The 26,593-nt window shown below is 44.4% G+C and overlaps 1 protein-coding gene across 2 annotated transcripts in view; it reads right to left on the bottom strand.

Moving 5' to 3' along the window:
- LOC147748027 (cytochrome P450 2D15-like) overlaps positions 1-26,593 on the bottom strand; it is a 513,923-nt gene that overhangs the window by 133,272 nt on the left and 354,058 nt on the right. For both annotated transcript variants that reach the window (XM_086958015.1, XM_086958006.1), the window contains exon 4: positions 10,316-10,476. In XM_086958015.1, the coding sequence (XP_086814141.1) occupies positions 10,316-10,476 (161 nt within the window). The remainder of the gene's footprint in view (positions 1-10,315; positions 10,477-26,593) is intronic.

Below are 26,593 nucleotides of genomic sequence, written 5' to 3'. Positions count from 1 at the left end.
CAAAAATGATTTGCATATGGCTGGGTCCAAACTGAGGCAGCGTGGTCAGTGCTTAACTGGAAACATGTAAACATAAACCTATGTTGGGAATTATTAACAGTAGACAAGAACATTGCAGTTTTTCAGGAATTAGCAAAAATGAGTGATCAATGTTTGTTGGTTTGCATTCTTCCCTCTGAGATCCCATCTCTTTACAAGAACTTCAATAAAGGGTTTTAATTTGTTTCTTTGGAATGGTACAGAGGGAGTCAGGTTTACTGAAGAATTCGGACGTCCTCATTCTCACACAGATCTTATCTAAATGATCTAGCCAAGGGATATGCATAGCATGATCTTCAGAAAGGCACTTCTTTATAACCAACCTATTAAAATTTGTTTTAGGTTAAGTCCATAAAGCGCGCCACAGCAAAAGGGGAGAAAGTGTAATCAAGTCCTCCAGAAAGTTTAGGCCCAATTCTCTGTGGCAAAATTAGCTTGCACAGCTGGGTGGACCACCAGTGGTCTCTTCATGAAACAATTTTCTGATTTTTAGAGGCTTGCACAGTCTACATAGCCCCACAAACCTGCTCCATAGTATGCAATGGAGATCCATTTACCGTTATACACCTCCAGCATTACTTTTAGAGGTTTTTAGCCCAGTTTACTGGCGAATTTGAAAACTGACTCGATAGAACAGTGAATATTTTGCTTCCCTATTCATCTTTGTTGGACCCAGTTCCCAGCCAAATAAAATTGGATACTCAAATAAAAAAAGGTCTAATTTCCCGAAATTTATGTACCCAAAATGACAAGTGAATGCGTCTTAGGGGTCTTCGGGCCACAGGTCATGAAAAATGTTTTACTTACATTAGTTTTTGGGTCAAGGTCACCCATAAAACGTCTTAAAGCGTCTAGCAATCTTTGGAGACTATTAGCAGTGCTTGACATTAGCAATGTGTCATCTGTGTACAACAGGATAGTGATCCAGTGGTTTCCTACATACATCCTTACCATTATTGGCCATGTAACTCTCCAGTTTGTTAATATACATATTAAATGAACAGTGTGCTAAATCACAGCTGTGTCTAACCCCCTCTCCATAACCCGGACAACTTGGAACATTCAGTATTCCATCCAAATCGCACCATCGCCAAAGCATGCAAACACAGGCTCCCAAGCTACCCACATCGCCTTACCTGCACCTGGGTGATCAGTGGACCTGTGAGCTCAGGAATAAAAAATGAATAAATAAGAAAACCCTATAAGAATATGAGGAGCAAAAGGCAGCACAATAAGTCAAAACATTGGGGGACCCGCTGCCAAAAGATTTACTGCTTTGCCAAGGAGCACTACCTAGTGCCCCACTAGTGGGCTTGTTCTGCATATCCTTTGGACCTTGTGGGGCACCAAAGAGGGCCAGCTGCACCACCAATTAATTGCATCCGTGTTGAGGGGTGCTGCACGGACTGCAGGCGCCACCGATAGGTGTTTATAACATTTCAACTTTAAATCTCAGGTCACATGAAAAGTATGCCCCTGGGAGGCAATCTTACTTATTTCAAAGCATCCAGGAGTTAGAGTTTTGCTCTTCAGCTTCAGAGTATGAAGGATTCCTAGTGGTAGGTTCTGTGGCTATATTTTATGTGGCCTGATGATGGGAAACAGAAGACTCTAACACATGTTTAACCCCTTCGATGCTCGGTTGAGCTGTGCTGATGACGAGCTGAGCTCGTCATGAACAATGGTAACTCTGCGAGTGCAGCACCGGGGGGGAAAACCTCTAGCAGCCAAGGTGTTAATTTTGTTTTGAATACAAAGCTTTGACAACTTTGTTGATGAACAGTGCAATGCTTGTTGATAAGAAATGCCTTTAAGCATAAATACTGAATCCATTGGTTTTAATGGTGAATCTCAAGATGTTATTATTGTTTTTAATAATGTGGTGACCCGTTGACAAAGCCAATAGTCTAGTAATATATACTGATGTGGTGACCCCTCTATAAAGCCAATACGCCTGCTTTATTTGAAATGACACCCTTTTATGTTGTGATGTTATGATTATGGGTCACTTGTAATGTGTATAGCTATAAATGTATGCGTAGTATTTAGTAGTGTGTGAAATAAATGTGCTTTTCTATTTTTTAAAGCACTGGCTGGGCAATCATTTATTGAGTGTTGTTATTTTGTGTCAACTCTAGCCCACACCACCTCTAATGAGTAGGCCCTGGGCTGCTCTACTTTGCTACCATGAGACAATCAAGTGCTATAATGGGGCACTTGGTTCCAAGTAAGGGGGTAACTGAGGACCTATTACTTGTGCAGGACTCAGATCTTACACAACTAATAACCCAATTTCTTATGACATAGTTGACATAAATTATCAGTTTAATACTCATCTAGTAACAGTCAGATTTTGAGATGTCATGCTACGTGTTAACATAGCAAACGTATATGCAATAGCAAATACAACTACAATTACAAAGAGTGTTGCGGTTGGCCCTCCACCTGCACAGTTTGGAATCAGATGATGACAATCAAGTGATATAAACAGAAGCTTTAAAACAAGAATATAAAACCTTCACCAGATCACTGAATGTCCAACTAACTCCTTACCATTCTTAGGTCATCAGCACAGATACAGCATTCCAGCAGATCAACTGACCATTAGGATTCCAGCACAGCTATCATACTTTGCTTTCAACCTCTCAACCAATTCCAGAACATCCTTAAGTCAATCTAAAGTTTAAGGGTACCCAAATACGTTTACATAAACAAGCAAGTTGGATCACTGTTGATTACCTTGGGCAAAAATCCTTCTAAAGACAAAGCTAGAATGTATGCAAAAATTATTTATCTAATATGGAATAGAGAGAAAGGCCTATAGAAGGCAACATTTAAAAAACAGCTTGATCACAGCATCTTTCCTGAATTTGTAGTCCATAACACCATATGAGTGTTCATTGCATCCCCAAAAGTGGCATCTCTACTAAGAGTTTGGTTGGCATGGTGTTTTTTTTAGTTATCTAAATCACCCATTAAATGATTTAGATCTGAAGTGTACACATGGCTGCACTAATATACTGTCAGTAATATGTTTTTTTCAAGATCATTTTACCAGATATATCTTTCACTTAAATTAATCTATACCTCATCGAGACATTAAGAGCCATATTTGAGAGACAGGAGACCCCTGTGCAAATTGGGAACCGAGTTGTGAGGAGAAACACAGTGATGCGGAGAGAGCATGTCCTCCCCGTGCCAAAAGCCACTCAGAAGAATTACTTTTGCACTGCAGCCCAGCCGGAGAGGCCGTTCACGGACCTTGCCCTCATTCAGGAGCCCGGCTGCAGCCCAGCTGGAGGAAAGGGCAGATGAAGGAGGGCCCTTCTGTGTTGCGCAGAGTTACGGGCAATCCAGAGCGCTGCTCTCATCCAGCGGTCTGGCCCGGCTGTTACATGGCTGTGCAGCTGTGCAGCCAGTGCCACCCTGCCGCTTCCATATACTGAGGACCTATTTGGAGGGGAATGGAGCAGAGGTGGCAGTCTCGTGAAGGATGCTCCCTAGGCTCTCTATTCTCTAATAGAGGACAGCTAAACGAACTGCAGCAGCACCTGGACACACTCGTTGAGTGGTCACCAGAGCAGGAGGATAAACTAAGCAGGGGGAGAAGAAGAACCACAAAGAATCACAGAACAAAACCAAGGAGTGGCCAGACGAGTTACTGGGCATGGAGCAGAGTACTCAAATCAAGAGCCAGAGAAGAGCATAAGGTGAGCCACGCACGGTAAGAGCAGTGGCACAGGGTTGAACATGGTGGTGAGCTGAGGTGGCTAGCCATAAGCTGGTGCGGCTTGTGCACTCCAGAGCTACCCTCTTCTTTCACCATCTTTTCCACTGCTTTTGCAGCCCCACCCCACAGCGGTATGTGCACCAAGGAGGAGAATATTACTATTATACTGAAAGATTTATACAGTATCAACTTCTGAGTTACTTGGGGTCCAACCCAAGAAGGACTTGTTTATAAGTGAAGAGAAAGGAAAGGGGGATGCAGGCCAATACAACCAGAGTGTGCAGGTGGGGGGAAGGGATCAGGGCTGTCTACCTTGGTGACGCAAGATGACGCAAACCAGATCTAGGACTAAGCTTCAAAAGACCAGGAGTGCCCATACTGGGTCCACAATGCCACTGGCTCCCTAAAAAAAATATTGGAAAAGCACGTCTACTCTATCAACCTGTACGAGTAGGGAAGCAAGAGACTTCTTACAAACGAGAAACTGTATCCCAGTGAAGGAGACCTAGACATTATAGAAGAATTGATCCCAACAAATACTGAAAATACTAAAGTGACCAAAGCCATTTTTACTGTGGAAGACGCATCTCCAAACACAATCAGGGACCCGGTCTGTCCTACCATTGAATCCCCATTCTTCTGAATTCCAATAAAATCAATGAGGATCAGATGCTGAGGAGCATGTATGGAATGGCACGGTTATGTCAGTACACACAACCCAGGGCAACCAGAAGGAAAGCACAAGGTCAAATTCCAGGCCTGATTTGAAAGCCAGGTGGGTCAGGAGGTAAGTATGGCAGAAAGAGGAGTCTATTATTAGGTTCAGGACAGCACAATTACATGTGTTAACAGGAATAGAGCACTTAAACAATGTTCAATGCAAGAGGAACTACACTGCGAAAACATAATTCTCATCCGCTGGCTAATTACTATCTCGGATTCCGAAAACGTGGAGACCCCAATGTGATCTGACTCCTCAGGCTCACAGTCAAGTGAGATTATGGAGAGATTTAACAACACAGTAGAAAAGAGAGGTGGAAGAGATTGCCATATGAAGTCCAACTGAGAAAGAGGCTGGCAAAGCGGGAATGGAGCATCCTACAATGGCCTATATGGATGAAGGAATTCAACATTAAAAAAGATTTTAGAAAATCTTAGCATCTCAAGTCTCCAACATGACAAAGGGAACCTCTCAGCCCCAAACTTCAATAGAAATGTAAGGCGACACCCCTGCAGCACAAAGCATCATTAGATCCGACAGCATCCACTGTAAACTCAATGACATTGCTTTTGACCTCTGTAGTTGATACCATGAATATGCAGTCACTCTAAATGGATGTCCAATTGCAAATTCTCTTGAGAATAGTAACACAACTGCAAGAACTGGAGAGTTAAATGGTAACAAAAAAAGGAGGGTGCACCAATTGGAATTCACTTCTTTTGTGGCATTATTATTGAAAAAACGTGGGCGCTACCAAGCATTTTACATTCCATGATAATGGGAAGGATGCATATCAAAGTGGATTTAAGGCTACGGCAAGAGATAAGCCTTCATAAGATCTGGAATGTTCAACAGAAAATGTAAATATTCAAAGCATTGCCAGTGCAGTGGGGATCAAAGCAATACATTGCTGAACCTTAAACAACCAAGAGAGGCTACAAGCCCTAAACACAACATGAAAGAGGCAGGATCTACATATATCTCCCCACATCGACCAACAATCGATGAATTAAGGGATAAATAAACAGCGACAAAGCAAAAAGCTAATCTCCAGATCTATCAGAGTCTCTGAGGAGGGTCATTTTAGACATGATATAGATGAGAATGTGGGAGCTAATAGCAACAGAAGCAAAGGAAAGCTTTCAAGGAAAAACAAAAAAAGAATAATAAAAACTTTTCAAAAGGGATAAGAGCACAAATAGTGTCAACCTTTCATATTTCTACCCTAATGAATCACAGATGGACCAATGCCATGATCCAGACACCGGGAAGGACTCTGAAATCTCAGAACGAGTTAGTTCACACCTATCCTGCAAAACAATGTCAGAATGGCAAATTGCCCAATGAATACCCTTAACTCGATACTAAACTAGGTGGAGTGTTCAAACAAGGCTTGTCAAAGCAAACTAAGATTGATGATGGTGGAAGAACCTAAGCTGGTTAATAAGAGTCCCTAAAGAGCAATTGAAAAATATAAGAATGGCGATAAGAATGCGTAAGGGCTTCAAGAAGCACTGGAATGCATTTCCATCAATACACAACCAACTCTGAGATCAAGTATGGAAACACAATGTGATTTCAGACAAGCGGGTGAGGCGAGCCATTGGTTGGCGGGCAAACAATAGAAGGGAGAGAGTGACATTATTATTCAGGACTTAAGTCCTAGCAGCCTGGCACACATACGCACTGATCACCAGCAACTAATGCCAACGCCAAGCAAATTAATCATCAGCCTATTGGAACCTCCAATGTAAAGACATTGGCAACGTAGTTTGTTGTCTGGCCAGTACAGAAGCAAGGAGCAACCACCCGATTTCAAATGCAAAGCCACTAAAGGAAAACTCCTGTGAGGAACCAGTAAGCACAGCCCAGTGGGAGCAACCGAAGGCCTGCTTTGTTGTATTTTTGCATCACTACCATAGCGAAGGCTCACATAACATATTGAATAGAGTAACACTTCTACAACTATTTGCTACAGTAAAACTCTCATAGCATGGCATATTACGCTCAATCCTGACCCATCAGTCGCTCTCCTAGGGTACACTAAAGACATACCTTGATCCTTGCACAGACTTGCCTCCATGGCATTCTTGTTGGCCAAACGTGAAATGGACCTTCACAGGGGTTCTGCCAGATTACCCACCTCTGTCGTCTGGCTTAAAAGCATGACCTATTATGATAGCTGTAGCGAAGATTACACCAATCTCCAACCTCCAATGTCCCGCCTTAGGGATTTTTGGCAAGTTCTGCCCGATTATCTCCACATCCTTGACCATCACTCTACAGATTAAACCCACCACTCCCCTCACATAGCGCACAGCTCATTATTCCCTTTCTACATCCAATGTTTTATACCTTCATACACAGTATATACACCCACATGTTTCCTGAAATTGGTTCATTTTGATGATGCTTTAGCACTCTGTCATTGTATATTTAAGACATGCTTCGAAGATGTGGGTTTTTGGCAGCTTGTGGTTGTTGACTTGTTTGGTATATGAAAATTAATAAAGACAATCTTTACAAGGAAGTGTGCATCTGTATACATGCATGTAAAAAGATACGTTTTCATTCAACTGTTAGCTAATTCATGGTACCTAATGCACGGAACTCAATAGAATTGAACAGTGGGGGGGGGGGGGGTCATTTACGGTTTTGTGAAATGGTGCATGCTACTTAAAGCTTGAATGCACTGTTCTGGCAAACTTGCAGTTCCCCATCCCACTGCGATACAGGAAATGGCAAAGGAACACCTGGTCGTAGTGGCAGTCATCCTGGATTACTTGGAGTGCGGCGACCATCACCCATTTTCCTTCATGGGACTACCATGCGAGACATTGCAGTCCTCGAAAGAGAAATTACACAATGGTCCCCCAGGCCTGGGAGTAAACTCCCTGTGAATTGGGCCTTCCTAATTTTATTCTGCATGGACAAAACATTGGGTTTTGGGTTTTGTTCTTTCAGAGGGGGTGCCTCAACCATGGCACCCTCTCATCAAAGATTCATTGCCTTACATGAAGCCACTTTAAAGGTAGCGCCAGTAATGGCACAAAAATTCCCAATTCCCACTGTGTCAGAGTTGATCTCTAAATATGGCATGTGGTTCTTCATCTGTGGAGCAGAGGCCATAGCCTCCTCTAAACTTGAGGCTAGTGAGCCACATCAGACTTTAAATGAGGCTGAAAGTCTGCCTTGCCAGGATTCAAAGGTGGGATTTCCAGATAGAGGAAAAATGTTCAGTACACTGCCCAATGTCTCCTTTAATGCCTCGAGCCAGCACTTTTGGTGCACACTTTGTAAGAATACATTAAAGACCATGTACTAACAGGAATTGAACGTTATGATGAAGATGCTTGAATACCAATGCTGCACAAATTTACTCAATGCTGACTACTTGTGGCGTCTTGGGTTTGTGAGTTGGAACACTCTAGGCTGAAGGTGGAACTGCGGATTGTGGAACACTGGTGCAAGTAGCCAGTCAGTTATTCGGTCAGTTCATGACAATAAAAGTGCACTAGATTCTCTTAGCATAGTCCCAAGACTACATCATTAGAAACACAGATATTGGTCATAATACAAAAATGGAGATTTTAAAAGCGACCTATAGCAATCATAAATATATAATATCCTGCTACAAGTTGTTTATATTTTATGCTCCACTTGTATAATTCTCACTTTTAAAGCGGATAAAATCTAAGTTAAAATAAAAAAAAAACATAAAGCAGGTCAATTTAAACTTTGTAAAAAAGCTACCTTTCATGATGTTTATTAAAATTCATTGCACATAAAATGGGGCATAAAAAGCGAGATATTAAAGTGCTATACAACATGCAAAAAATAATAAAGTACTTTGATGATTGACTGGACACTCCATCACATTAGCAACATGGCAAGGAAGAAAACCAGGTGCCTGTGTGCGGGAAGGCAACCATATAGTGGATCGTACATAATCTCAAACGAGTACGGTAAAATTCTAATTCCGGGTTCTTAATCCAGGAAAGGCAAAGTTCCATGACCTGAGTAGTTGAGAGAGGAATGTATTGGGCAATGGAAACCATATGTAGAGATTTTTATAATTCTCTCTTTCTCCTTCCGTACGGAAAACCTGGATTTTACTACCTCCTTGGCTTGATGCATGGGGTGTCAAAAAATTGAATTAGATCTAGGTCACCAACGGAGTTCTTGACACGATAGCCAGGGGATTGGTGAAGTTGCTTCAATTAAGACAGTCCCCTAGTACCTGCGTGAAAAACCCATCTCAGAAGTAGACCATATTTTGACCAAAAGTAAAATGGGTGCCAAGTGTACACCATCCTCATGAAAGCCTAGGCCCAGTTCTTGGTGTAAAATCAAGCTTGAGGTTCTTTTAGGAAGAGCCGAAAGCATGGACCGGAATTTATTTTTGGCTACCTGCAGAGGACCCAAGCTTGCATATCCCCACACCCCTGCCCCATATGTGCAGACGGAAGGCATTTCTTCTTATATATTGTTAACATCTCATTAAGAGGTTTGTGGCCTAGCTTTTTGGTGAAACAAAAAACTGTTTCCCTGGAAGTCACCATCTTATGTGATCTCTGGGCAACTAGCCAGTTCCAAGTCATATTTGCATCCAACAACATACCCAAATAGTTGAAACTAGATACCTTGGTAATAAGGGACCCGGCAATATAAAAACTTTAAGATCTAGTATTTTTTGGGCTACAAGTCAAAATAAACGACTTCTAGATTGAAATGTAAATTTCGGCTCCTCATGAAATTATTAACACCATCTAAAAGAGCCTGTAGCCTAAACGCAGTACGAGCAATAATAACTACGTGGTCAGTGTAGAGAAACCCTGGGGCAATTATTTTCTCTGAAGATGGTACTGTGGGTATTGGGACATTGGGTCTTCAGTGGTGAAAGCTAATCCAGGCAGGGAGCTGCTCAAGTCTTATATCATAAAGCTCCTCCTACCTTACAACTTACTCAGAATATCTTGGTACAATTACTTCACCAGGAATTAGCCACAGGTTAAAAGGCGATATATGAACATTCTTTTCTGATTATTGTATATTTCAGTTGTATCAGAAGTTAGACCAACAGTGAAACCAAGTACATTTCACTGTAATGTCGTCACCATAAGCTTTGAGATAGCTTCAATGTGTGATAGAATAATATTGGACAATAGAATGAAAAAAAGAGATTAACAGAGTATGGATGTACTAGAGAAGAGTATCAAGTGTGGTCCTCTTTGCTCTATTCTCTGAAGAACAGTGCCACACCCTCAAGTGTGAGCTGAGACAAGTTTAAGTCTCGAAAAGCATATTTATTTTGAAAGTTTTATATAGCGCGAACCAGACTCTTGCGAGTATCAGAGCGCTTTACATGACAAGTAGACATATTTACAGAATATATTACGATAAAGTGAATCACGCAATAAGGAATTGCTAGATAAGTCTAGAACAAGAAAGGCAGTGCGATGCTAGTGCAAAATGGTAAAGATAAGCATAAGGACGTATATAAGCGTCACAGCAATTTCTGAAAGCAATCATTGCCATTACAGTGGTCCTAGAATTACATTAATTCGGAACACTGTAAAAAAATATCCTATGGAGCAGTCTTCTTGCTGGCCAAGTAATACAGAGAGATTTCAATCAAAAGTAGAGTGTTGTCTGATGGATAAAGGCAGACACATTGACGAACCTGAGAAAGCAGTCGAGGGTTCCCTCTTGCATATCAGTACCTTAGAAACACGTTTAAGTCATAACATTTGTTAGGTATTTCCGTATTTTGTTACACCAGACAATCAAATGATAGCATTGTCTGGCTGATGTGCCTGTACTACCTGAGGTAGGAGTCCAGTGCCATTCTTCAAACCCTCTTCCGAGATATGCAGCAAGCTTTGGAACTTTTCATCATCATATTCAAAGCGATCCCCAAAGACGATGGAGCATATTACATTACTCACAGCATTGTTTATAAGAAAATGTGGATCAAATGGGCAACCTGGGGAGAAAGGAACAGGAGATGAGAAAACGTATTTTTATTATAATTTAAGTACAATGTAAGTGTTAACATTTCTCCTCTTTACACTCGTCAACAGAACACATTCAAATGTTTTCATATGTCTTTAGAGGAGCTTGGTTGATTTGAGGAGTGACAGCTGATAAAACTCTTAAACTGGTGGAGAATATTCTCAACTATAGTATTGTTCAGTGTGAGAGAAGCAAGTGAACCTACCACTGACCCAACGAGCTTGATGGCCAAGGACATGGACAGATCAGCGAAAGGAGAATTATTTCATGTTTCGAAAGAGCAGTGCAGGGATAAGTGGGAGAAGGTGGGACAGTAATTGGCAATGTGACCAAAGTGCCCTGACCCAGTCCCATTTCCTCCCCTCACAGTGATAAGTTATGCTCATGACCACACAACTTCTACAGCAGGAAGGTGAATACTGGACTTGGTGACTGTGCGGCTGTTGGGGTGAAGAAAATATGAGAGCAGTTTGGCAGAAAGGTAATCCCAATGGCAGAAAGGCCTTTTCAAAGTTGAATTTCTTCATTGTAGTTCAGTGTCATGGTGACAGTACTAGACAGGGAAGTGGGCAGATTAGCAATGCTGTTTGTAAGAATGAAAGTTATGGTGAGGCAGGGCACTGAAACAGACATTTAGGGCCCTATTTAGTATTTGCCAGCACCCTTGACAGTTTCTTGTTATCTTTATCTTTGCCTCTCTTCTTTCTTTCTTTTCTCTCTCTTTAATCACAATATCACCACACCATTCCCGTGCCCAATTAGACGTGAAGTGCATGGCACAGTAACCATAACAAGCATTGGAAATGCAATCGGGCTCGGATTTATTTGAGTTTGAGCTAATGGCATTGTAAATGGCAATGTCTTTTCGCCATGTGTTATGGAGTGTGTGCATGTGGTGTGTAGTGGAATTATGTGGGTTAGATTGGAATTGTAGCAATGGTGGCATGCTGTGCTTTACATGAATATGTTTAAAAGTAAAGTGTACCATACTGAGATTGCTACAATAGTTAATTGTGGATGCATTAACAATTGATGCGTGCACTGATGGCTGGTGGTGTGTGTGACTGCCTGTAGAAATTGTGCACTGATGGCTGGTGTGTGTGTGCTTGGTAAAAGAGTGCACTGCCGGCTGGATGTGTGTGTGCCTGGTGGAAGGGTGCACTGACGGCTGGTGGGTGTGTGGTTGGTAAAAGCGTGCACAGATGGCTGATGGTGTGTGTGTTTGGTGAAAGCGTGCACTGACGGTTGCTGGTGAGTGCCTACACGACCAAAGCCCGAGCTACCTCAATAACCGCCTCAACTTCTACGCTCCCAAACGCCACCTCCGATCGACCAACCACGCCCTCGCCGCCGTCCCCCACATCCGAAGAGCGACAACAGGAGGAAGGTCCTTCTCCTACCTGGCTGCCAAGACCTGGAACACCCTCCCGACCGACCTTCGCCTGACCCAAGACACCCTCTCCTTCAGGAAGAAACTCAAGACCTGGCTGTTCGAGCAGTAGTGGCACCCTTCCCCCCCCCCCCCCCCCCCAAGCGCCTTGAGACCCTCCGGGTAAGTAGTGCGCTCTATAAATGCCTGATTGATTGATTGATTGATTGAGTGCGCCTTGTAAAAGCATGCACTGACGGCTGGTGTTGTACGCCTGGTGGTGTTTGTGGTTCGTGAAAGTGTGCATTGATGGCTGGTGGTGTTTGGCCCTGGTGAAAGCGTGCACTGACGGCTGGTGGTGTGTTGTTGTGTGTGTGGTTGTGTGTGTAGTGGTGAGTGTGTGGTGGTGAGTCTGTGGGGGTGAGTCTGTGGGGGTGAGTGTGTGGTAGTGAGTGTGTTACACCAATGTGGCGCTCTGGTGCCACTGCACCTGCTGCAGCAATGGTAGCTACGCCACACTGGTGCCACTGTACCTGCTGCAACAATGATAGCTACACCACACTGGTGCCACTGCACCTGCTGCAGCAATGGTACCTACGCCACACTGGTGCCACTGCACCTACTGCAGCAATGGTACCTACACCACGCTGGTGCCACTGCACCTGCTGAACAATGGTACTTACACCGCACGGTTGCCCCTGCACCTGCTACGCCACACTGGTGCCACTGCACCTGCTGCACTAATGATAGCTATACCACACTGGTGCCACTGCACCTGCTCCACTAATGATAACTATACCACACTAGTGCCACTGCACCTGCTGCACAATGGTAGCTATGCTACACTGGTGCCACTGCACCTGCTCCAGTAATGATAGCTATACCACACTGGTGCCAGTGCTGGTACCACTCCACCTGCTCCACCAAAGATACTTACATCACACTGGTGCCACTGCACCTGCTGCACAATGGTAGCTATGCCACAGTGGTGCCACTGCACCTCCTGCACAAGGGTAGCTATGCCACACTGGTGCAACAGCACCTGCTGCACAATTGTAGCTATGCCACACTGGTGCCACTGCACCTGCTGCACAATGGTAGCTACGCCACACTGGTGGTACTACACCTGCTGCGCAATCATAGCTAAGTAACACTGATAACACCTCACCTGCTCCACGAATGGTAACTATGCCACACACTGGTGCCACTGCACCTGCTGCACAATCATAGCTAAGCAACACTACCACTGCACCTGCTCCACCAATGGTAGCTACCACTCACCGGTACCACTGCACATGCTGCACCAATGATATCTATGCCACACTGGTGCCACTGCACCTGCTGCACAATCATAGCTAAGTAACACTACCACTGCAACTGCTCCACCTATGGTAGCTACCACACACTGGTACCACTGCACCTGCTCCACCAATGGTAGCTACGCCTACGCCACACTGGTACCACTGCACCTGCTCCACCAAATATACTTACACCACACTGGTGCCACTGCACCTGCTGCACAATGGTAGCTATGCCACAGTGGTGCCACTGCACCTCCTGCACTAGGGTAGGTATGCCACACTGGTGCAACTGCACCTGCTGCACAAGTGTAGCTATGCTGCACAAGTGTAGCTATGCCACACTGGTGCCACTGCACCTGCTGCACAAGTGTAGCTATGCCATACTGGTGCCACTGCACCTACTGCACAATGGTAGCTACGCCACACTGGTGGTACGTCACCTGCTTCGCAATCATAGCTAAGTAACACTGATAACACCTCACCTGCTCCACGAATGGTAACTACGCCACACACTGGTGCCAATGCACCTGCTGCACAATCATAGCTAAGCAACACTACCACTGCACCTGCTCCACCAAATATAATTACACCACACTGGTGCCACTGCACCTGCTGCACAATGGTAGCTATGCCACAGTGGTGCCACTGCACCTCCTGCACCAGGGTAGCTATGCCACACTGGTGCAACTGCACCTGCTGCACAAGTGTAGCTATACTACACTGGTGCAACTACACCTGCTGCACAATCATAGCTAAGTAACACTGATAACACTGCACCTGCTACACAACGGCAGCTACCACACACTGGTGCCACTGCACCTGCTGCACAATCATAGCTAAGCAACACTTCCACTGCACCTGCTCCACCAATGGTAGCTACCACACGCTGGTACCACTGCAACTGCTGCACTAAACTGGTACCACAGCACCTGCTCCACCAATGGTAGCTACGCCTACGCTACACTGGTAACACTGCACCTGCTCCACCTAAGATACTTACACCACACTGGTGCCACTGCACCTGCTGCACAATGGTAGCTATGCCACAGTGGTGCCACTGCACCTCCTGCACAAGGGTAGCTATGCCACACTGGTGCAACTGCACCTGTTGCACAAGTGTAGCTATGCCACACTGGTACCATTGCACCTGCTCCACCAAAGATACTTACACCACACTGGTGCCACTGCACCTGCTGCACAATGGTAGCTATGCCACAGTGGAGCCACTGCACCTCCTGCACAAGGGTAGCTATGCCACACTGGTGCAACTGCACCTGCTGCACAAGTGTAGCTATGCCACACTGGTGCCACTGCACCTGCTGCACAAGTGCAGCTATGCCACACTGGTGCCACTGCACCTACTGCACAATGGTAGCTACGCCACACTGGTGGTACGTCACCTGCTGTGCAATCATAGCTAATTAACACTGATAACACTGCACCTGCTCCACGAATGGTAACTACGCCACACACTGGTGCCACTGCACAGGCTGCACCAATGATAGCTACGCCACACTGGTGCCACTGCACCTGCTGCACAATCATAGCTAAGTAACACTGATAACACTGTACCTGCTACACAACGGCAGCTACCACACACTGATGCCACTGCACCTGCTGCACAATCATAGCTAAGCAACACTACCACTGCACCTGCTCCACCAATGGTAGCTACCACACACTGGTACCACTGGACCTGCTGCACTAATAATAGCTACACCACACTGGCACCACTGCCGCTGCTCCACTAATGATATCTACACCACACTGGTGCCACTGCACCTGCTGCACAATAGTAGCTACCACACACTGGTACCACTGCACCTGCTGCACTAATGATATCTACACCACACTGGTGCCACTGCACCTGCTGCACAATGGTAGCTACCACACACTTGTACCACTGCACCTGCTGCACTAATAATAGCTACACCACACTGGTGCCACTGCCCCTGCTCCACTAATGATAGCTACACCACACTGGTGCCACTGCACCTGCTGCACAACTGAAGCCACCATCTATATAAACACAGCTGTAGTCAGTAAAGAAAACCAGATCTACATGAAAAGAGGAAACGCGAGTAATGTCTTTGGTAGAAGGAGAACACAGAACAAGCACGAACGCGCGCCACTCACTGCAGACTGGTGAACGCGCCCAGAACATCTGGATTCCATTACCGCGGCCCCCTGACAACTGTAATTGATAATTAATTGCGCTCCCCTGCGCGTAACCGCACACAATATGCAGGAAGTCTAGATTGAGAAATTCCTACGGCCTATGGCGTGCTGCACCAACTATAACACAGCCTTGCCAGGACCTATTGCAAAGCATATGCCACAAAAACACCATGAAAATTCTCGCGCATAATGGAATGTCTGGCATTTTTCAACTGCTTTTCTGCAAGCCCTTACAAGAGGGCTTCGAAACTCCGCCCACTTCTGACGAAGTGGCGCAGGCCTCGCCCTAAAAACTATCTTCACCTTTGTCACATAGCACTTGGTGGTGGCTATGAGTGATCTCTTGAATATTGAATCAAAGACTTCTTATTAAATCTTTTGTAGCCTTAAGAAAGCCCTGGTCCAGATGACCATGTAAGGGCAAAACACTTGTTGGCTGTTGAAAGTCTTAAATGGAATCCAGTAACATTTAGAACAAATAATGAGAACTCAAAAATAACAGTGACAGTGCAAGGCGGCGGAATGCATCGGCTCATTAGAGCCTGCAGCACATGCTGCCGACGTGGCACCTCCTTTTGCGTATTAGTCGACTGTGTACCATGCACCATGTTGGGCATGGCACACAGTGCAGGCACGCACTGTAAAGAGAGGGGGCCACAACATGTGCCCCCATGCAACCCCACAATGGTTTAAAATGCCCTGAGGCCCTATTTGGGGCCCCATTCCATGCCTTTTTGCTGACCTTTTCAGGGCAGAGGCCCACCATGAAAATGCCGGCAGAAATGCAGGTTGTAATGGCCACGGAGGTGCTGATGCTGGCACTGCTGCCATTCACCCATGCTGTCCACACTGCTGTGAGAGCTCAGCTCTTGGTGGAGGAGGTGCTCTGGGGGCGGTCTCACCACCCGCATCATAATTCGTCAGCAGACTGCCTGGTATGAAGGTGGTCAGGCCCAGGACCGCCAACATCTAAATGAGGCCCTTAGTAAGTGGGGTTGGCAGGAGGCACACAAAAGCCTAGCAGGTAAAAGGTGGTAAATAAGATGTGGGATGAACAGATGAGGGATGGTGTGGCAAAGGTCTTGTTTGCAGGATCAATCACATTTAAGTTAGCTGAGACAGCCGTTTATGCTGTCGCTTAGAAGTGACGAGTCCAGATCAGGAGGTATGTGGAGTAGGCACTGGAGGCCTGAATGAGGTAAAGTGCAGTTACAAGTCAAGGTGCACAGAGCTGGGATTGATTATATATTAGGTGGTACGGTAGCTGTATGTAAAACTGTAGAAAATCACAGAGAAGAAACATATTGTGGAAACAATTTCTGCACACATCAGTTTCCTAAATTTTCACAGCATTTTTCCCAGCATAACAAACTCATCCTGCTTGACAACAGTCATGACAAAAAAGAATTCAATGCACTGTATTTTTCTAATTGGATAGATATCATTTTTTCCCACCCTCTCTACCCTTGCCTGCCTCTTTATCTTCCATGTCTGCTCTATTTTCCTTCTTCCTCTTTTCACATTCTTCCTATATCCTCTTGGGTTTTCCCCTCCTACGATTAGGATATCTTGTATATCGAAAACAGACCTCATAAATGGGACAGCTAAATGCTGTTTCAAGGATTTATCCAAAAAGATGGTGTGTTAAAGCCTTCTCTCAGGCAGGACGTTTCAGCAAGCATTTTCAACCATAACATAAAAAACCTACATTCAGCTTTTTTTGCAGTTTTTTTTGGTTGTTAGCAGGTATTTTCCTGTGCATCAAAGATGCCTTGGTGGGTAATGCGTAGGAAATCTTTGCTTCAGGTATAATGGGGTACCACTGAGAAATGCCTTATCTGGGACAGTCATGGTATTGAAGTGTAGGCAAAAGCGGACAGGGAGTGATGAGCCGTTTCCTCAATAAAAAGAAAATATGAGTACAATTCGGGAAACTGAAGCTAGCACATATTCAGTTTCTCAGATAATACTCCCTCAACCATATATTTTTTTACCCCTATCATCTACTCGTGGCTTTATTCGTGTAACTCTACCAATAGCCAGCCCTATATATCCACCCCTTCCTATTCAGTTGTTTCCAGGCCAACTGCTTGTAGCCTTGCACCTCCATCCCTATCCCCATTCTTATATCATTGTACCTCTATCCGAACCGAAACCCTAGTATATCCACCCCTATATATTCTGTTGTTTCTCTACCTACTGCCTGTAGCCTTGAAAGACCACTCCTAGCCCCATGCTTATATCCTTGTACATTTAGCCATACTAAAACCCAAGTACCTCTACCCATACCTATCCACTTGTTTTTCTGCCTACTGAATGTAGCTTTGTATCTCCACTCCTGCCTTTACCATACTACCACAATGTGCACCTGTGTACCTCTACAACTGCATATAACCCAGTACTTCTACTCTTATAACCTTGTATGTCCTCAATATACCACTGACACTTGGATTGTTTTTCTACCCCCTGCTTGCATCATTGTACATTCATCCCAGAACACTACTGCATTTCCTCTGCCTCTACTTATAATCCTGCACCTACACAGCTCCCTTTTTTCGAGTACTTCTATCCCACCAATATATTTGTACCTCTAATCCTACCACCTCGACCCAGCCTATATTCTTTTACTCCTACCTATACCCTGGCACCTCTGCCTATACCTCTGCCTATCCCATAGTACCTTTAGTATTACATATACATTAATAACTACCCTTCTACCCTATTTTATGTCCTCTAGGCCTGTATCCTTGATTATCTAGCCCTACGCTATTGACATATCGACGAATGAAGGTAATGCTGTTATGCCGGTACAAGCTGCAACGCTAAACAAAAGCTGCGTGACTGATTGAGAGTCACTCTGCTTCCTGATTTTTAAATCGTACTTTCACCTGACAATGCTGAACATCAAACGCATGTTCGAGCAAAACTCCCATTTTAAAATCACTGCGCCGATTTGATTTTAAAAAATTGCACTAAGTGATGTTAACTGTGGGAATTCAACTTTAAATACCTTGTGACAGAAAGAATAATTTGGGTCCCCTGTAGCCCCAGTCCTCCGCAAGCGCTAGGCTTGTTTGTGGGGAGGGTGCAGGGCGGTACCTTCTTCCGGCTTCCTAGCTGGGGCAGGCACGGATTGGGCAAACCCAGTTGTAGAGGCGGAGCTGAACATAAGCCCGGCCGCTACAAAAGCCCTTCAACATTCAGAGTCTCTCTGTTGACATATCGACGAATGAAGGTAATGCTGTTATGCCGGTACAAGCTGCAACGCTAAACAAAAGCTGCGTGACTGATTGAGAGTCACTCTGCTTCCTGATTTTTAAATCGTATTTTCACCTGACAACGCTGAACATCGAACGCATGTTCGAGCAAAACTCCCATTTAAAAATCACTGCGCCGATTTGATTTGAATAAATTGCACTAAGTGATGTTAACTGTGGGAATTCAACTGTAAATACCTTGTGACAGAAAGAATAATTTGGGTGCCCTGTAGCCCCGGTCCTCCGCAAGCGCTAGGCTTGTTTGTGGGGAGGGTGCAGGGCGGTACCTTCTTCTGGCTTCCTAGCGGGGGCAGGCACGGATTGGGCAAACCCAGTTGTAGAGGCAGAGCTGAACAAAAGCCCGGCCTCTACAAAAGCCCTTCAACATTCAGAGTCTCTCTATTGACATATCGACGAATGAAGGTAATGCTGTTATGCCGGTACAAGCTGCAACGCTAAACAAAAGCTGCGTGACTGATTGAGAGTCACTCTGCTTCCTAATTTTTAAATCGTACTTTCACCTGACAACGCTGAACATCAAACGCATGTTCGAGCAAAACTCCCATTTTAAAATCACTGCGCTGATTTGATTTTAATAAATTGCACTAAGTGATGTTAACTGTGGGAATTCAACTGTAAATACCTTGTGACAGAAATAATAATTTGGGTGCCCTGTAGCCCCGGTCCTCTGCAAGCCCTAGGCTTGTTTGTGGGGAGGGTGCAGGGCGGTACCTTCTTCCGGCTTCCTAGCTGGGGCAGGCACGGATTGGGCAAACCCAGTTGTAGAGGCGGAGCTGAACAAAAGCCCGGCCTCTACAAAAACCAGTCATAGCACATGATGCGCAGCGAAGAAGCGCAGCAGCCGCGCCAAAGACTAGCCTAAGACATGCCCGTCTGGGCCTGTCCGGGACAGGATGGGGCATGGGGCAGAGAACCCTCCACAGACTACTTCCCAGGTATGAGCTCCACGCAACTAAAAGATTTATGTCCCGCTCTACACCATGATTGTATTGTACTGTCACCACTGGGCGAAACACACTGCTCAAACTGTCAAGTCCAACTAACAAATATCCAACCTTATCCGGACCCAGAAACTCATACTCAAACCCCATCTAAACGCCCCAAACGCTCGCGCTGCGACTACTCCTTTCATTCAGTAAATTGCAGATCCTTGCCACAGCACAAACTAGATATCTTCACCCTTCTAGTAGAAGAAGCACCTAGTGCTCTCTTCCTCACAGAAACTTGGCTACATGACAGCTCCGGCCCGGATGTAGCATCAGCTCTCCCAGCCAACTATGCCATAGCAAGAAAAGACCGACAAGGCCAAGTGGGCGGGGGTATCGCGATCATATACTGCAAAGACTTTATCTGCAATATGCTCCCAGTGAACATCCCAGACTGTGAAGCAGCCTCCTTCCAAATTACTCTGAACCCAAATTTTATGTTCTCCGGCCTCCTAATATATAGACCTCCTGGGAACGCCACTACCTGGACAGCCAGCTTTGCAAATTATATCTCGCCATTTCTTTTGCACTACAAAAATTTTACACTTCTATGGGATCTAATTCTGCATCTTGAGGACCCAATCAACCTGGCCTGCTGCAGTCTAATGGATGATCTAATGGCTTTAAACCTATCACTCCTCAACGTCGGTCCCACGCACAAGGCAGGACATCTACTAGACCCCAATATCACAAGTCTCCCAGAACTAAAATGGACTCTAACCAGTCCTATATGCTGGTCAGACCATTACCTTATCAGTTTTAGTCTGGCCAATACTCCCTCCCCCAGAAATACTACACGGCCTTCTAACCCCATAAGAAAATGGAAACTACTCGACATTAATAAACTGAATCAAGTGCTAACAATTAGCACACCCTCCCAGGACCAAAAGGTGGAAAGTCTCGCTGTAACCACAAACCAGTGGCTAGAATCCGCAGCCAATCTATGCCTCCCCCTACCGAAGGCATATAAAAACTTCCACCACCCCCATGCCCCCTGGTTTAACAAACTTCTCAAAGTTGAAAAATCTAAATGTAAAGCACTAGAAAGAAACTGACGCAAAGACTACAACCCTGAAAAAAAGATTACATACAACAAGGCGAGAAATGCATATCACTCCTCTTGCATCAAAGCACGGGCCCTATTTGTGGCAAATTCCATCAATAATGGCACAAACAAAGCAAAGACCCTATTTAATACAGTAAAGGACCTAGCTGGGGCCCAAACAACTGCTACTGCCCACCCCCTAACCAAAAAACAATGTCAGGACCTTGCGACATTCTTTAACGATAAAATTGAGAACATTATCATCAACATCACGACCAGGCCCCTTAGCAACTGCTCACACCAGGATATCCCCATGTCATCAGACAAAGTAAACACATTGGAAAACTGGCCCCTGGTAACTATGGACTCCCTAAAAATCTCCCTAAAGTCAATCTCATCAGGCTCCCCCGGCGACCCTCTCCCTGTGAGCATTTTAAAACAACTGGACCCTACCCCCCTGACTGCCATAACAGACATGCTCAATGCTTCTCTCCAAGCCTCCACCGTTCCATCAAGCTGGAAGCATGCAGTGGTAACCCCACTTCTGAAAAAAACGTCATCCGACCCCACAATTCTCTCTAATTATCGACCTATATCTCTGCTCCCTGCCTTTTCCAAACTCATGGAAAGGCACATACACTCCGCCCTCACCACTTTTCAGAGGATAACAATCTCCTCCACTCCTCACAGTCAGGTTTTAGAGCAGGATACTCCACGGAGACTGCCCTACTGGGTGTAACGGAAAAAATTTGACAACTCCTGGACAGGGGTCAAACGGTCGCACTCATTCTTTTAGATTTGAGTGCGGCATTTGACACCATATCACACAATACTCTTCTGGCCAAAAACGGCATCCGTAACGACGCCTTGCAGTGGATCAAGTCCTTTCTTTCCGAAAGAACCTTCCAGATTAATTCCAGTATCGCAAGCTCAGACATCTTTCCTGCTCCACATGGAGTACCACAAGGTTCCATCCTGAGCCAGCTGTTTTTTAACTTGTACCTTAGACCACTGGCCGACCTGGCAGATGGCGTAGGTCTGACTTTAATGACCTATGCCGACGACTCCCAAGTTATTTTTTCCCTCTCTGAGGCAAACCCGTTAGCCCCCTCCCTACTCAAAACCGGACTCCAGAAAATTTTCAACTGGATGACTACCAACCAGTTGAAATTAAACGGGGATAAAACTGAGGTACTCCCACTGGGAAGAAACAAGGAACTCTGGAACCCATCCCACTGGCCGCCTGAGCTGGGTAACATTCCCTCGCCAGCTACTCAGGTGAGAAACCTAGGGGTCATTATAGACAATACACTGTCTATGAAACAGTAGGCAAATAAAGTCGCAGGTCTCTGCTTCACCATAATAAAATTGTTTAAAAAAATCATTTGGATGCTGCCCCCTGACACGCAAAAAACCGTAGTCAACGCACTAGTAACATCGCGTATTGACTACGGAAATATCCTCTACCTTGGCTCTAACTTAGCAGTAATCAAGCGACTCCAAATGATTCAGAATTCCGCTGCAAGACTCTTGTGTAGGATTCAGAAGTCTGAAAGAGTATCAAAACATCTGAACGAATTACATTGGCTCAGGGTCGAACATCGGATCAGCTTCAAAACCCTGAGCTACATGTTCAAAATTAAAAACAAAACGGCCCCCACCTATCTACAAGCCTTAGCCTTCCCCTACCTGCCAACAAGAAACATCCGCTCCCAAAAGGCCTCGAACTTCGCCGTCCCCAGATTTAAATTACAAAGAACTGGCGGGAGATCCTTTTATGTCAGAGGACCTATTTTATGGAACTCACTCCCCCTTCACATCCGGAAAGAGAATAGCTACACCAAATTCCGGAAATACGTAAAAACCTGGCTGTTTCAGAAACAACTGTGCTAAACAACTAACTCAGCATTATCCTTTGACCAATCTTTTGACTAACTTAATGTCAAGGCGCCGGGAAACCCTTGTTGGGTAGCTGAGCGCCATACAAATGCAAAAAAATAAATAAAATAAAAATACCAATACCCTACTGTTTAAATTTGAATTCTAGGCACAGATCTAAGAAATTTGCTAAGATCAGGCCTACAAAAGAAAATCACACCTCACATCTTTAAAAAGGAATCTGAAAACAAGTCCTTTACGGGAGGCTTGATAGATACCTCAGGGCCCAACCACCCGTTATTTAGTGGAGTGGCCTCTCCGCCATTTCCATTTTTCTCCACTAGCTCAATTATATCTTCTGGGCATCAAGCATTGAAATAATTCATGCATCTTATTGACTCTCTACAACCTTTGACCAAATTCTGAAGAACCTAGCACTACAAAGTGACTCTATGCTATAAGCCAGCGCTTTACAAATCAATAAAATAAGAACATTATATAAAAGGGATATGGGACTACAACACAAAGCAGTTTCACATTCCAGGCCTTCCCTACTAAGGCACCAGACACAGGCAAGCTTACCTACATACATGTTGATCTATGGCCTTTTTATCCATATACAAGGCTTATAGGCTGACAGTGGGTTCTTTGAGGAGAGGGAGCATCCTTGAATTGAGAAAAACAGGCCAGTCCAGCATCTGTGCTCATTAGGTATGGAACTTGCTGAACAGCAGGCTCTAGTCATTGATCCTAATCCAATATCGTGGCTCCACCTCTATAATCATAGATGGCAGCTCACATTCCTCATTGTAAACACCAGCTCAGTTGGAGTGAGGGCCATATGTATCATAGTTCCATTTTGCGATTCCTAAATAACGATTTTTAAGGAATCGCTATTTAGGAATCGCAAAGTGGTAAGTATGAAGAAATTCGCTTTTTATTAGCGATTCCTTAATCTTCCTTAATTGCGAATTCGCATTTTGCGAATTCGCAATTAAGGAATCATTTCCAATGCATTCCTATGGGCCAGGAGGCCCATGGGAACGATTTCCAAATAATTCTCAAATTGCGAATTCGCAATTTGCTAATCGCAATTTGGGAATTATTGCAAGAGTGCAGGGGGGTCTCAAGGACACCCTGCTGCACCCCTGTAAATCACATGTTGTGCATATGGCGCACATACATGCCCTATGGGCGTCACATGCCACATTCAAAAATACAAATTAGTGTATTTTGAAAAGAAATCGTAATTTACCACCAACTGGAAGTTGGTGGTAAATCGCGATTCCTTAAGCTGAATTTGCAACAGTAAAATGCTTCATACATAGCATTTAAGGAATCGCAAAATTGCGATTCCTTAAATGCTATGGCAAATTAAGTAATCGCAAGTATTTGCGATTCCTTAAGATGCGATTGTTTGATACATATCAATTCATGCTAATTAGCCTTTGCGAATCAAAAAAGGCTTGATACATATGGCCCTGAGTTACCAAGTTCTACGTCTTATCAAAAGGCCTTCTGTGAAACAGGAAGTTGCCCTTCAATCCTGGATGATGCTACTTACTGTGGATCTCTAGACCTCTGAAGCTACAAATCCTGCACACACCTGTGGGCAGGATATTGCTTTTGTTTCCTTTGCTTTGCCCCTATTTTTCCACCTGTCGGCTACAATACTATACACACAGTGGTCTTTAGGTCAGCTCTTGTGTCATGGCTAAATGGCTCTCGTGCCTGCCTCTGTTCCATGCTCCTTATTCAATGCCTTTCCTCCCTATTCCTTTATTTGTCCTTACCACTAAAACATCGCTTCTTTACCTTTCATTTTGATTGACTGACTTTTATTGTCCGCTGCCGATGCAAGAGGACTACTTTTTGATTTCTTTTTCAGCACTACATGGGAATTCACCACTTTCCTTCCTCTCTCCTGTCCGCACCACTCTCAATCAATACTCCCAACCACACACCGTACCACAGCTTGTCCATTGCTGACACCCATCCATACTCCCTGCTTCCTTAATAAACTTTGGGTGGCAGCTCACCCATAGCTGCCAAGATTTGAGATTGCTTATGTCTGACAATTTTCATAGTTTCAGTGTACTTATGAGTGCCACTCAAAAATCAATCGTATGACACTTATGACTGACACTTTCTAGCGAGTAAAATCAGTATGGAGAAGTGTGGCTCAATGATTAGAGCGGCAGACCCTGATGCAGAGGTCTGGCCCGGGACCAGGGTTCAATTCCCCACCTCTGCGGGTCTTGGGCTCAAAATTCCATGGATCTGATAATTCTCGCCTCGGTGCCTATTTCAATCATGGAGTCCCACTCTGCAACTCTGGGCAATAACTTGCTTAATCTCCACAACGGCCCCCACAACACTAAGGATGCCTGGCCTCCACCTTGAGGGTGCCCAGGAGTGGACGCCTCACAGGGAAAGCCAGGATGGGTTCCGCAGCGGTATTCGTACAAGCGCCTTGAGACCCTTGTGGGTGAGTAGTGCGCTATACAAGTATCAATTTACATTTACAATTTACATTTACAAGTAATGAAGTCCGCGGAGAAAGATAAATATCAGTAGCTACACCCATATGAGCAATGAGAAACTGTAAGAAGATCTTGAAGCTGCTGCAAAGCACCTGAAATGGAAGGGCTCTAATTTCGTTTTTTCATGGGTTTTATTTGTTTTTTATAGAGCTCCTCATACCAGTGTAGAGTGTCAGAGCACTTTACATCATACATACATTATGCAGAAACAACAAATCATATGTATGTAAATCAGTCTTTAGGAAATGTTTAGGCTGTCCTGTTTTAGGGCAAAACTTGTTTTATGGCAAACCCTATAATAACTGATAAAACCCCACTGAAAGGGAAATAGCCCTCACCAATGTAAACATATAAACACTGAAAAAGCACTTACACAATCACAAACTAAATGCCATTCAAAGAAAGGAAAAAAAGAGTGAAAGAGTCATTTTTAATTCTTCCTGATGGGGCCAATACAATGTAACTTTGTTATACATGGTAGCAGCAAGAAAGACTAGGCTACAATTATTCTGCATGAGTTCTGTTGTTTAGGGATGTCACTAAAATATTGTTTCTTCTTCCTTTTGCTATTTCCAGTTAATTGTATAAACTGCACAGAATCAGGAAATATCAAAATCATATTTGATTTTTTGGCTACATTAGATTCTTTCACTGATAGGTAAAATTGATGATTCCATGAGAATCTTTCTCAATATGTACCATCACATTTTCACACAGAGAATGGGTAAAAACCCGTCATACATCAGCCCCTTTTCTCGCGAGTCAGAATTGATAGTAGGTGAATTGCCAAACACCCCAGGCTTTAAACATTCAATGCAAGGTGCAGTGACAGGTATATGTAACAAGAGTGATGTCACCAAGCATCGGGGATAGTGGTGAAAACATGAAACCAGACTTTTGGAATACATGGACCACAGTGTCACTTGGAATGCTGCTGCAAAAAGCTTAACAAAGATTGGAGTGATATTATTTGTATTGGTAGTGATTCAGCTATGTATATGCTTCTAAGCCCGTGGACATTTGGGAACCTCTAACTATTTACCTACGTGAACATCCGGATATATTGAAAACAAATCATTAAACCAAAATGCTTAATTGTTAAATACGATATTGATGTGCTGGGTAAACTGCACCACTGTGTGATATCGGATAACATATCATAACAGATTCATAACTGTAATGTAATCCAAGAAACGATATGACGGTGATCGAAATTGGTTACCATAATGTTATTGCAAAACGAAGAGTAGCGATGCACTGGGATAGGAAGACATCCCCCACTCTGACAAATTGGATATTAGACGCTGTCTATTGTAGAGACAATTTTCTAATATATGCAGAAGAACTACAATGTGTAAACGTAAATGTGTGTATACTTGTAAAGTGCACTATCACCTAGAAGGTATCTTGGCGCTGTATACCGCTGTGGAACCCTTCCTGGCTTTCCCTGTGAGATGCCCCTTACTGGGCACCTCCAAGGTGAGGCCAGGCTTCCTAGCGCTTTCAGGGC

Source organism: Lissotriton vulgaris, chromosome 1_1, assembly GCF_964263255.1.
Source record: "Lissotriton vulgaris chromosome 1_1, aLisVul1.2, whole genome shotgun sequence".
Taxonomy (NCBI): Eukaryota; Metazoa; Chordata; class Amphibia; order Caudata; family Salamandridae; genus Lissotriton; species Lissotriton vulgaris.
Note: the sequence above shows the minus strand (reverse complement) of the source record. Positions and strands in the feature narration are given on the sequence as shown.